The sequence below is a fragment of the Neoarius graeffei genome, chromosome 12, assembly GCF_027579695.1.
Source record: "Neoarius graeffei isolate fNeoGra1 chromosome 12, fNeoGra1.pri, whole genome shotgun sequence".
Taxonomy (NCBI): domain Eukaryota; kingdom Metazoa; phylum Chordata; class Actinopteri; order Siluriformes; family Ariidae; genus Neoarius; species Neoarius graeffei.
Genome location: NC_083580.1, coordinates 76679991 through 76693227, shown reverse-complemented (window position 1 = coordinate 76693227; position 13237 = coordinate 76679991). Strand labels below are relative to the sequence as shown.

The 13237-nt window shown below is 41.6% G+C and overlaps 1 protein-coding gene across 1 annotated transcript in view; it reads right to left on the bottom strand.

The window, feature by feature from the left end:
- The window catches only part of LOC132895064 (clustered mitochondria protein homolog), a 35370-nt gene extending 23624 nt beyond the window's left edge, over positions 1-11746 (bottom strand). Inside the window, exons 1-9 of the mRNA XM_060935243.1 lie at positions 10375-11746; positions 7603-7772; positions 4808-4979; positions 4239-4382; positions 2695-2822; positions 2088-2242; positions 1841-1966; positions 1574-1721; positions 21-113 (exon numbers count right to left, since the gene is read on the bottom strand). Coding sequence (XP_060791226.1) covers positions 21-113; positions 1574-1721; positions 1841-1966; positions 2088-2242; positions 2695-2822; positions 4239-4382; positions 4808-4979; positions 7603-7772; positions 10375-11746 — 2508 coding nt within the window. The remainder of the gene's footprint in view (positions 1-20; positions 114-1573; positions 1722-1840; positions 1967-2087; positions 2243-2694; positions 2823-4238; positions 4383-4807; positions 4980-7602; positions 7773-10374) is intronic.
- Between the last annotated feature and the right edge of the window lie 1491 nt (positions 11747-13237).

The window sequence follows — 13237 nt, the reverse complement described above, 5'->3', positions numbered from 1 at the left end:
TTGACAAATGGCTGCCTCACCTTAAAGATTGCTCTGTCTCTCAGCAAACGATCTTTGAGGCTCTGACGTGGTAGCTCTCTAGGGCTCTGAAGCTCCTCATTCCAGTCACAAACCTACATTTAACATGTTACATTTAACACATTAATTGCAGACTATGGAATACAGTGATTGGTTTTTCCCAGCGTTGTAGTCGAGTCACTAAACCTCGATTCCAAGTCCAGTATCGAGTCCCCAGTGTTCAAGTCCAAGAACAAGACTCCAACCGCACTATTTGACGGTGCCTGTTGCTGCCTTTATGTGAAAGCGTCTCTGCTACTGTGTTGGACTAACGTTCCTGCTTGACTGCACCATTTTAGTTAACAGGCTACAGATAAAAAGCTTGTTCATCGCTCAGCAAGCCCCGCCCACTATCAACAGGGCAAATAACATGAGAAAGGGTTAACACTAGCTAGTTCATCGCTCAGCAAGCAAGCCCCGCCCACTATCAACAGAGCAATGAACATAGCATGTCACTTCCTTCTCTGGGTGGAGTTTTGCCAAATGACGATTGAGGTTTGAGGTTGTCCCTGTCGTCTCCTCGATAGTTCTTCTACATATGGAATACAGTGCATTTTTTCCCACTGCACAAGAAGTCTGTAGAAGCAAAGCGGACAATCCTAGGGGCGTTCTCTCCAGGCATTTTAGCGCCATTCACATTAGTTTGTTCCTGAACATGACATATGAACAGGTGAATGTGCATTCTCATCTCATCTCATTATCTCTAGCCGCTTTATCCTGTTCTACAGGGTCGCAGGCAAGCTGGAGCCTATCCCAGCTGACTACAGGCAAAAGGCAGGGTACACCTTGGACAAGTCGCCAGGTCATCACAGGGCTGACACATAGACACAGACAACCATTCACATTCACACCTACGGTCAATTTAGAGTCACCAGTTAACCTAACCTGCATGTCTTTGGACTGTGGGGGAAACCAGAGCACCCGGAGGAAACCCACGTGGACACGGGGAGAACATGCAAACTCCGCACAGAAAGGCCCTCATCAGCCACAGGGCTCGAACCCGGACCTTCTTGCTGTGAGGCAACAGCACTAACCACTACACCACCGTGCCGCTGGTAGATATAAATATCTTATGCGAAATTATTATGACGTTACAAATAAATAAAGAAAAAATCAGAGTCCTCGTCTCCAATTTACGAGTCCGAATGCAGTTAATGCATAAGTCCAAGACCGAGTCATCAATGCTCAAGTCCAAGTCAAGTCACGAGTCCTTAAAATTAGGGCACAAGTCAGACTCGAGTCCAAGTCCTGGACTTGAGTACTACAAGCCTGGTTTTTCCATCATGTTTTGGAAAATAATGGCGAAAGCCTCCAGTTCATGATGTAATGCTGGTTTTGGAGATACACTTGAAGATACACAATTCCTTGTATGGGGTATGAGGGACTGTTTATCTCATTTTGTTGGAAAAAAGTTGGACATAAGATCTTTTAAACTTTAGATTGGTGTCACTAAAGAATGACCTTCTGGCTTTGGGCTGAAGCTGAAAGGGCAGAACTAAAAAAGACAGAACTATACCTGTCCAGGCATGTGTCCTTCATAGCCCAGTTGGGAAGAGGTGGCATTTTCAGCTCGAACACAGTCCATGGCATGGTTGAGAGCTGGAGCAGTCCAGCTAAACACCTGCAACGGAGTTCCTATCCTTTCAAAGGGATGTGTTGATGTTCTGGGAAGCAAAGTACCATACACAAGACAATAAAGGAAATTAAAGGGAATTAGTAACAAGACAGACTTAATTTTCTCTGTCTCAACATGTGCATCTACTGTAGACTAATCACTATGTACCTTCTCTTGAGTAAAAGACTGAAGTTCTTTTTAAAAACTGGACTGATTTGACTCAGGAGCTCCACTAAAGAATGACTAAGCATACTGGGATTTTCTGGCTTTGGGTTAAAGCTGTAAGTGGTAGACCTAGAAAAGACAGAAAACCATGATCCAGATGACAAAGCAACATGACACGACATTAACTGTTTTCCAAAATTACCTTCAGTACCAAACCTGAAGAGCATCTTAATGTTGTTTATTTACTCACTGATTCAGGTAAAAGCCTCGAGTTGATGCTGTAATGCTGAACTGTCTGTCCTCCATGGTAAGTACATTCAAGTACATGAGATCACCATGGATTTTTCTGTTTCCTGGAGGAGGGTTCCAGCTGCTGGTCATCAGCACCTTCAGGCATTCGACTGGCTATAACAAAAGTACACTGAGCACACTTTTGCCAATTTTAGCATGGACAGTAGACTGAATCTCTTCACAACTTTACTGTGGTCTATATTGTACACAAGTTTCTGCAAGGCTACGTCTTACTGACTGTAAAATAAATAATCTCTGTAAAGTTCATTATCATCATCTGAAGTAGCAACTTTATCTCAGCCAGGGTTGTAGGGGTTCTGGAGCCAGTAATACACCCTAAATGGGATGTCTGGGGCAATTTAGCATAGCCAATCCATCTACAGGTGGTTCTCTGAGGAAACCTACACAGAATCAAGCATTCACCCAAGCTCAAGCTCGAACCAGGGATCCTGGAGCTGTAAGTAAGCAACACTACCTGCTCTGCCACCATGCTGCCCCATGTAAGGCTGTAGTACTACTGTATATTTTCCTATAATCCTTAGAGAGCAGTTGCCTCGATAGCTTACCTTCAAATTCTCACTTTGAGGCTGCAGGGGTCCCAGTAAACATTCTTTAGTCCCTGGAAGAATGTACTCAGGAGGACTACAGTTGAGCTGCTTCAATTCTTCACCTCTTTTCTTGAATTTGTTGTTCTCTGAAAAATTATGACATAATGATTTCAGAGAGCAGCAACAAAGAGAACAAAGCAGCTAGTTTAATTCAGTAAAACAACTGGGATGTAGTCCAGATCTTTTGCATTTGTTCTCACTGTATCTTTCACCAAGAATGATTAAAGGTAGACTGCCTTTCAGATTTTTCAAGTTTAGGACATAAAAATAATTTTCCCTGACACCCAATTATTTTTGTTTCGTGGACTGAAAGCTACTGAATTTGAATCACAGACTTCCAATTTTATTAGTTTAAAAAAAATAGAACAATTAATGAATTTAGGGCCACGTGGCCCTAAATTCTCTGCTATTTTTTCCTGCTTCACCATGACCCAATTCAAGGTACTACATCATGCATCATGTGGTGGGCTTTCCCCGTTTACGCAAGGCATTGTGGGATACAAATTTGAAACAGGAGAGAAAAATAGAGGATATGAATGTTCGAATGAAATGTGAAAGATCGACTACAGTAATGGAAAGCGAGAAGAAAAGACGTTATGTTATATACAAAGGAAAGGAAACACAGGACCAAACTAATAAATATTGGCGGTCAGCGAGCACCTCGGTGTGATCAGCTGTTCGTTTAGGGACAGAATGATGGAACTGTCAGTGCACGCTCAAAGGTAAACCTGTGCATGCATACACGGACTTCCTCTGTCTGCTTGACTGTGTGAAGCGAGCAATTTCATGCACATTATTTGCTTTAATCCTCTCAAATTAAATAACTTCCCTACCACAGAATGGCCTGATATTTTGTGAGATATTACAGAAATAAACATATATCATAATGACCACATTTCAGATGGAACTAAATTTCACAGATTTTATGAAATCAAAACGCAGTCTCACTTTAAAGTTAATAAGAATCTAGTTTATTGATAATAATAGTTATTATTCTATCCACATTCACCGGATATGAGCAATCGCCCGCTCTGATTGGCTACTCTACTACTAGACTATCAGCTCATATACCATGAGTAGAGAAAAACAAAATGGCAGCACATGTTACTGAACCAACCGAGGATGAAATAAAAACTCTACTTGAAAACAAAACCCAAGAAGACTCCCCAAAAAGCAACAAAATATGGAATAAAAGTATTTGATGGTAAGAACATCTCTTTTCTATTTTTCAAGAATTATTATTATTATTATCGCATTTTTCACTGTCAATTTGCTGGTTTGTTTACATTCTAAGCGGAAATGATTTTGTTAGACGTTTTGTACAAAATTTTTCTTTATTGAATTTGCAAAAAAAATAAAAATGCTCTGTTTCTCAAAATCCAGTGAATGTGGATAGAATAAAATAGTAATTCCACTCAATCTTGTTGTACATGGCTTACAGCTATCAGCTCATGTATGACTCGATTTCGGTGAATAACTGTTAATTATGTACTGCGTCTCACCCTCAGCACATCCTTCAGTGAAGAACCTAAGGAAGGACAGAGAGCTTCCCTCTATGCCATTATAGGCATCCGTGGGGTCCAAGCTCTTTAGCAGGTCTCTGATGTGACGAAGGTGTAAACGAACTTCTCGAACTGTGTATGGCTCTGAAAGTTTCACAAAAGTCATAAATCACATTCCAGTAAGTTATATCACTTAGTATTGCTGGACCTTAGTAGACTGGGGTGGGTTTCCCAAAAGTCTCTTAAGGCTAAGAGCATCTTAACTAGAAGAGAGAGTGTTCATTGTGCTGCTCGGTCTACCATTTAACGATGATCTTTGTGTTGCAATGTTTTTGGGAAACTCAGGCCTGATCACTACTCAGAAAAGGACAGTAGGCATTATTTATGTTTTGCAACTTTGCACATACACGAATTATGAATACAATTTAAATATATTCTCCAAAAGTTTTGAAAATGTTCCTTATAGTACAAACGTAGCACAATTTAAAAGAATCGAAAGTGTGACGCTATTGTCCTGATTGATATTACAGCTTATTTATGACATTTTCACTGGTTCAGTTGAGTCTTACCTTCGACTATCTTCAAAAGTGAGCCCTCTTGAAGGCCAGTGATGGACTTCAGATTAGTGAAGTTATCCAGTGTATTTCCATCTAACTGCAGGGAGAAACAGGTACGGTGACAGGTCTCCTCACGGTCCATTAACACTTGCTTGATTTCCTGCACCATTGCTAACGGTGATGCCTAAAAGTCATGGCACATAGAAGAATAAAACCTTTACCAAAAGGTCAACAGGAAGTGCTTGCTTCAAAAGCCTACCACTGTGAAAGGAACCAGAGATGCGTCAACAAACACGAAGGATCCAGTTACACTTGAGTCGTACTTCCTTTCCTTCTAGACCACCAGGGTATGTTCCTTTGGAACAGTCTGAAGATGGGAGTGTAAAGCAGGAACACAGCACAGCAGCACCACTGAATACATTGCAGACTGGTGATAAGGGTGCATTAACAAAATTAAAGCTCCACCAAATACAGGGGTTGGGAAGGTTCTACCTATTGCAACTGTAGCATTGGGGCATGAAGCAAAAGGCCATTGGCTATTAGAAAGAAAGCAAGCACAACTTTATTCATCACACACTTGTGAAATTCCTCTCTGCATTTAACCCATCTGAAGCAGTGAACACACACATGTCAGCAATGAGCACACACACATATCCAGAGCAGTGGGCAGCCATACTAACAGCACCCGGGGAGCAGTTGGGAGTTAGGTGCCTCGCTCAAGGACATCTCAGCCCAAGTCCGTCCCATATTAACCTAACCGCATGTCTTTGGACTGTGGGGGAAACCAGAGCACCCGGACGGAACTCACGCAGACATGAGGAGAACATGCAAACTCCACACAGAAAGGTCCCCGCCAACCTCAAACCCAGAACCTTCTTGCTGTGAGGCGACCGCGCTAACTACTTACACTACCCACAGAATAATATTGTTTCATCATCAGCCACTGCCAAGCATGTGAACCTACTACAGAGAGGTATGAGATCCAGTGTAATTGGCTCTTCTGACTGAAGAAGTGATGTCCCTATGAGAAAATTAGGCCATAAAAATAGGACAGACCAAAGACCCTGACCATTTTTTTCAATGAGTACTAATGCGAACCAATAACAACTTGGTGGTATTTTACATCAACCAAAAAGGAAGCACAAAAACACAAATTCTGAGGTAGGCAAACAAAGTCTGGAAGTAAGCAGATGTACACCTCCTGTCTTTGAGAGCTGCATATCTACAACCTGATAACATCAGGACATCATGTGGACTGTCTAACAGCAAGCCTGGATTGGCAAGTCCACAAGAATGGCTACCTCTTTGTCCAGAGTTTACAGATGTTGCGTCATTGCACCCCATGTGCTCTATAGTGTGGTTCAGTGATTCTCACCTTCAATAGAATACACCGTTAAGACTCAATGCAAATCTTATCTCAAATAGAAGACAATATAGAAGAAGAAGAAGAAGAAGAAGAAGAAGAAGAAGAAGAAGAAGAGATGAAGAAGCCTTTATTTGGTCACATGTACACTCAAGGACAGCAAAATTTATCCTCTGCATTTAACCCATCTGAAGCAGTGTACACACAAGTGAGTAATGAGCACACACACATAGCCAGAACAGTGGTCAGCTAGGCTACAGTGCCCGGGGAGCAGTTGGGGGTTAGGTGCCTTGCTCAAGGGCACTTCAGCCATGATACAGAGGGAGGGGTAAGTGCTGTTCATTCACTCAATTCCCCTTACATTTTTCTTGCCGGTCCCGGGAATCGAACTGGCGAAATTCTCACCCCCAATAGAGTACAGTATGAGAATGTTGAGTGGTTCCTATCCTCAATAAAGAACAGCATCAGTGCAAGAGTGAGTTTCTGTCTCAACAGCATAACAGTATCAATACCTTGAGTGATTCTCAAGGTATTCTTTAGATGGGATTGGAATATAATAATAATAATAATAATAATAATAATAATAATAAAGTCCACAAAAAGAGGGTCAGGATATAATTCCAGTTGCGTAGCTACCCACAATCCCACCAAAAGGTGCGAAGGTATGTCCCACACCACCTGCAAAGCCCCCGTGACGCTGCCGGGCAACATCGTTCGGAACACTGCACCATGGAGCCACAAAGCAAACACAAAAGCACCGCCGCAAAGAGTGCTGGTATGTCCCAAACTGCCTGTACAGCCAGCACAGATGGCACCGAGCAACATCGCTTGGAAAACCACGCCAAGCACAGAAGCATCGCTGCACAGAGTGCTGGATAACCCCGATGTTAAAAAGAGCAACGAGCTCATTGCAGTCCATAGCGAGGGGCAGAGGCATCACCCATGGTGGCCAAAGGCCTGGAGAGAACCGACGCCCAAAACTGGGTCTGGAGTGATGGCACAATCGGCGGATAAAACATTCAAACAAATAACAAACATCAAACCATACAATCACGAAAAGAAAGACAAGGGGAGAAAAAGGAAAAATAAAAAGCTCCGGGGAGAAGCGGCAGCCAAAATGCGCAGAGCGTACTCTCAACTGGAAATGATCAGTGATTATAAATCCTAGTGACATACAGTGTGGTATTCCTCCTATTCTCCTATTTAAGTGTCATCAGGATATGTTATGACAATTTCTTATCACTCCACTAATTCCATAATAAACTGATCTGGTAGTCCAGAATGAAAGAAAGTAGAATGGAGGTTTAGATATGTACCTGTGGTTCTACAACTGAGTGAAAGACCACCAGCCCATCTTTTATAGGTTACCCATGTGGGGTCACAGTCATAGAACCATGGGTACATATGTAACCTTCCAATTTTCTATTCAAGAAAAGCAAGTCACCTGGAAGTCAGTGGGCTCAGTCCCAGGGGCCTGGATCCTGATTGTCAACCCCATGTCCTCAGAGGGGTCCGTATCTACAGAATCAGGATCCTCTTGGAGTTCTTTGTCACTGTATCTGTTTAACTCTGAAATCTTTGTTTGGTCACTGAGGATATTATTCAGACTTGGTCCTTATATAAACAGGAGAAATGGCATACAGTGAACGGTTGGTCATCTAAACATATGATATAAACTTAATTATTATACATACAGGACACTTTTTTGATGGTAACATGTGTTCTATTCCCTTCGCTAGAAGGGTTTCATTTATTTGGTTTGATAGCATGCAATATTGTTAGCATGTCATTATTCTATATTAGGGTGACCAGATTTCCCTAGTCTGAAACCGGGACACTTTTGCGCGCGACCATGCTCGTGCACGCACACCTTTTTTTTTACATAAACGTGACACTCAGAGAGGTGCTCTTATCATTTTGTTGAAGCTCACATTTATCAACATCTCACATGAAATAAAACAAACAGGCATTTTGTTATCTAGTAGCATAGTGGTATACAGATCAGTTAAATTATGGTCAGACAACAGATGTTGTAATGGCTGAGAATAGGCCAGGCTATGTCCATAGGCCAAATTTAAACTGATTTATTTCACCTGTTTGTGAGAACACCAAGAAGAATGCATATGCACATGTAGGCTATATCTCTAAAATTGTATGCACTATAGCATGAACTTAAAAAGTAGATAATTATGTGACCTCAACATAGCCTAGGTCAGAATCAACCTTACTAACCATTCCCCACAACTGAATGAATAAAGCAAGAAGATGTGTACAAAAGTGAACACTTTAATGGAAGGTGCAACAAGCTGTTCAACACAGCAATATGGCCAAACTGTCAGAATGGTATGTTAAACAGAAACAAAAAAGAGACAAGTGATTTGAGAATATATACTACGGAAGCCAAGAGAGGCCCTTCAAATAATCCTTTTTTTTTTTAATTCACCTTGTTATCCCGAGATAACGACGTAATTAATTCAGGATCTCGAGAAAACAACACAACTAATTCGAGATCTCGAGAAAACAAAACCGTTATTCCGACATCTCGAGAAAACAGCTGAGAAATGGTTCATTCAGGTGCGCCAAGAGACTTGTGATGTGCTGACTTTGGGGTTATTTCTCATTCTGTATAGACGCAACTTTGGTCATTAGAATGTCTGGAATAATCGATCACCTAATAAGGCAATATTTTGATCAGGGGTTGACACAGGGAGAGATTGCATTAAGTCTTTTAATAAGGGATAATTTCAAAATTAGTCCGCGGCACCTCCGCAGAAGACTGGCCCGGCTTCGTCTCTACCGACGGAGATACAGTGATCCAGCTGAGATCATGAAATAATTGTTTTGTTTTCTTGAGATTTCGGAATAACGGTTTTGTTTTCTCGAGATCTCGGAATAACAGTTTTGTTTTCTCGAGATCTCGAATTAGTTGTGTTGTTTTCTCGAGATCCTGAATTAATTATGTCGTTATCTCGGGATAACAAGTTGAATAAAAAAGATTATATGAAGGGCTTCTCGTGGCTTCCGTAAATATACACTCAAACAAAACAGCAATAAAGGAGGAGAGGGGCGACAGCCCGAGGAAAGCCCCCACAGGAGCGCACAGCATTTGCAACATAGGCTACCCAACTCAGTACAAGAACAAAGCACTTACAGTGTGTGCAGTAGGCTTCGTGCGCATTGTTCTGCACCTCTCAGAGGAAGGGGTAGGTGCCCTGTAAATCTTTGGAAAAGGTACATTTTCTTTTCAGCATAATTGCTGCGGCGTTACTGCTGCTAGCTGCTAGACAAAGAACATTTGCGCCAGTTAATGTTTATTTTATTGTTGCATGGCAACACGTTCTGTTGTCTGGAATAATGTGGCTAAATAAACACCCATGCCACAGGGCCAGGGTGCAGTAACCAGGAAAGTTTGCGATTCCTGTCAATTCATCAAAATAGTAAATGCAGACATTTCTCCAATTCCCACACTGCTCAGTCGCAAACGTCGCGAGTGGCAAAAACTGGGACATATCCGTGTCCCGACAGACTTTTGTCGGGACTCGGGACACACAACCCCAAATCGGGACTGTCCCGGTAAAACCGGGACGTCTGGTCACCTATATGTATTACATCACTCTACCCAATGGAGAATGAGTGTTGAATATGGTTTACAATATTGCATGGTTATCAAAACAACATGACGTCACACATTGGAGACGTAAAACTTCCACGCTAGCAAGCGACTGTGACAATTTGTAAACAAACATGGCCGCCAAGTTTGCTTTGTTAAATATGGAAGATTTTGAGAGAATTTTGAAAGAGAAATACGCGTTGAACACCCGAAAGGAATGCGTAATAATAATAATAATAATAATAATAATATTGGCTGGCTTTTTTATATGGTATTTTTTCAGCTACTCATCTTGGACTCGTTCAGTATCATGCTAGCTGAATGGAATATATCTGATATACCACTCAATACCAGCCAATATTATTTAAATATTGTATGATATGATGCAAATATTTGATTCTAAGACATAATAATGTATTCATGACACTGTCCTGGAAGCTGTAATAAAATTTACTTGGATGATGAAACATCTTATGTGTAAATAATCCAGCCTTTTTATCACATTATACTGACACAAATCAATTGTAGACTCCATTATTACATACATTTGATGTACTTCCATGGGCGCCTTTTTATTTTTAATAAATGACATCATTAAACACAAACCTGAGATACTTGGGGTGGCCAGGAACAGTTTATCAACAACGAACAGCGTAAACTGTTCATTCTGCTCTGGTCCTCGGTCCAAATTTGGATGTTTTTTGTCCTGATCCATCTCTTCGGACTTCTCCCCATCTTGTTCCTCATTAAAAGATCTTAACTCTATTACACCTTGCTTGTTTGCAAACTCAGGTTCATTCCCAGATATGTTTTGCTCTTTATGTGCAGCTACCCAGTTCATCTCTGTACTGTCCCCTTCTGTCTGAACAGAGTCCAGTTCTAGCATAAGTTGTTGGGTCTGTGTGATCTCTTCTTGGTTTCTTTCAATATCAGGGTTTGCCTGTAGTCTAGTCACTAAGGTTGGTTCTTTGTGTTCTCCATTTTCACTAATTAGAATAACGGTTTCATGCCTAATTTTATCCGTCTGTGCTACGTTTTGTCGATATTGTGCTTCTATTTGTCCTGACTGATCTGGATAATGTTCCATTTGGTTGCTTAGATCAAGGTTAATTTTTACCCCAACTTCATCCAGCTGTGCTGCAATTTCATCTGGACATACACCACTTTGCTCACACTCTGCTACACTGCGGAAAACATATTTTGCTCTCTGTCCCAGTTGTGCTACATTCTGGTCTCTGTGCACCATGCTTAGCTCCATTTGTTCTGTTCCTTTTCCTAGTTGAGCTTCTTCTTTGTCCTCATCTTGAATCCCATCCTCATCAGCTCGAACGTTGTCAGTTTCAGTCTGTGTAGATACTTTTGCTGAAGGTGTGCTGATGGCACCAGCAGATTTGGGCTCTGAAAAATTTCCTTGGTGGCTTCCATTTCCTTGTGCTAATACCTGCATTCCTTGACACGGTGAAGCCTGCCAATACCTGGTTCCCTGTCCGTGTGTGTAGATCAGGGTCTGAGAAGCAAACTTTGCAGCATTTGATTGTTCTGATGGCCATGATTGTAAGGAAGACAGCAATGGCCATTCTTTCTCAGTGGTGCATAGTTGATTTCTGTCCAAATAACAAAATTCCTGTTGACTTATTCTTGTGCTTGGCGTTCCCACATCTTCAAAACCTTCATGGCGTTCATCCTTGACACTAGTTTGTTTCTTGTTTTGTCCTCTCTCTGGTAAAACAATCTCTAACTGCTGTGATAAGTCAGCTCTATCCAAGTTAGCTCGATGACTACTGCTGAGGACTATATCAGGGTAAAGGAGGTGATCCTGATCCAGGACAGGAGATGCCAGCATGTCAGACCTTGATGGAGAGAGGCTTTCGACATCACTGTTTTCTCTTGACAAGAGAGGAGATTCCTCTTCAGTTTGGTCAGGAATGTCCTTACACTGGAACAAACGTCTGAGACAGCATTGAAGTAGGTTTCCCATGCTTGATCGAGAAGTGTTCAACAAGCCGTCACATTCCAGCAAATCTGTCTTACATGACAACACATTTCTGGACACAATTTCTTGAAAGCAAACACTTTGGAAGTTTTAAACACCTGCAAGTATGGTCACTGCAGACTTGATAACAGTGTAGTCCTTGATTTGTAGGTCGGAGATGCAGAAATAAGAACCAGGTTGAGGGATGATTCACAAGTTTGGTACCACAATGCTGTGAATAAACACAATATAATATAAACACAACCTAAATATTATTATATAGGGTTTCTATAGGATGGATGTTACAGGAAAAAAATGTCCTTCTAGATTTAAGAAGTTAGTATTGTGTGCACTTTTGAAGAGAAAATCTTTGTAACAGGCTAACATCATGGCATGTTTTGAAAGTTCATCATCGATCATCTTTCAGCCCAGTGACCTGCAGAACCGCACGTCCCTATGGACAACGCTATGAGAAATTGCACCAGTTCTTACCTTTGGATTTTCTCCTTTCTTAACTCTACACAAATTTCCATCACAGCATGAGAAAGCAAAACACCATCCATTTCTCCTTTTACCCAGGACAGCTTACACAACCTCTTCTTGTATCCTTTTCTGCCCTTCATCGTGTATATGTGTGTGTATGTGTGTGTCCCTCTCTTTTGCAGCGCCCCTCCTTCACACACATTTTCCCAGGGAGGAGGAGTCTTTCTGGAGCCCCACTTCTCTTCCCAAGAAGCAGAAACCTTAACTCATCTTTTCAGCTCCTTACATAAACAACAGCTGTCCAATAAAGGAGCAGACGGCATGACAGCTTCCTGGATCCGATTCAGAATATACATCACGTGGAGCTGCTTGTTCACTTGGGTCATCCATAGAAATAGCTTGAATAAGTGTTCTGCTTGTAGATCCTGCTTATCAGGCAGAAGGAGACTGTGCGGGACCGTGCAAGACACACCTCCTTTCTATCCCTAATGAATTGACTGCTGCTCCAGAGCAGTTGCCATGGCAGGGTGCTGCAGTAGCAGGAGAATGCTGTGGTGGACCTCAGCAAGGTTAAAAATATTATAAAAGAGATCTGTGTGTCTGTATAGATCAAGGCTCTCTCTCTCTCTCTCTCTCTCTCTCTCTCTCTCTCTCTCTCTCTCTCTCCTGATATTGCAACAGTAGAAAACAAAAATGCTTTAAATGGAAATTTCTGCAATCGTACACTACTGTGCAAAAGTCAGAGACCATCCTTTTGTTTTCAATTCAGTCATTTGGTATTTACTGTTAATTATTTGGTGGCAAACAATAATGATGGGGAAATGTACAGTACACTAATCCCATTTTCAGACAAACATCGATGCGGTTCTTATTTATGCAGGTCAATATTAAAGTTGAATATTCTACATAAAATATTTTATTTAGCTATCATATTGGGGCGGCACGGTGGTGTAGTGGTTAGCGCTGTCGCCTCACAGCAAGAAGGTCCTGGGTTCGAGCCCCGGGGCCGGCGAG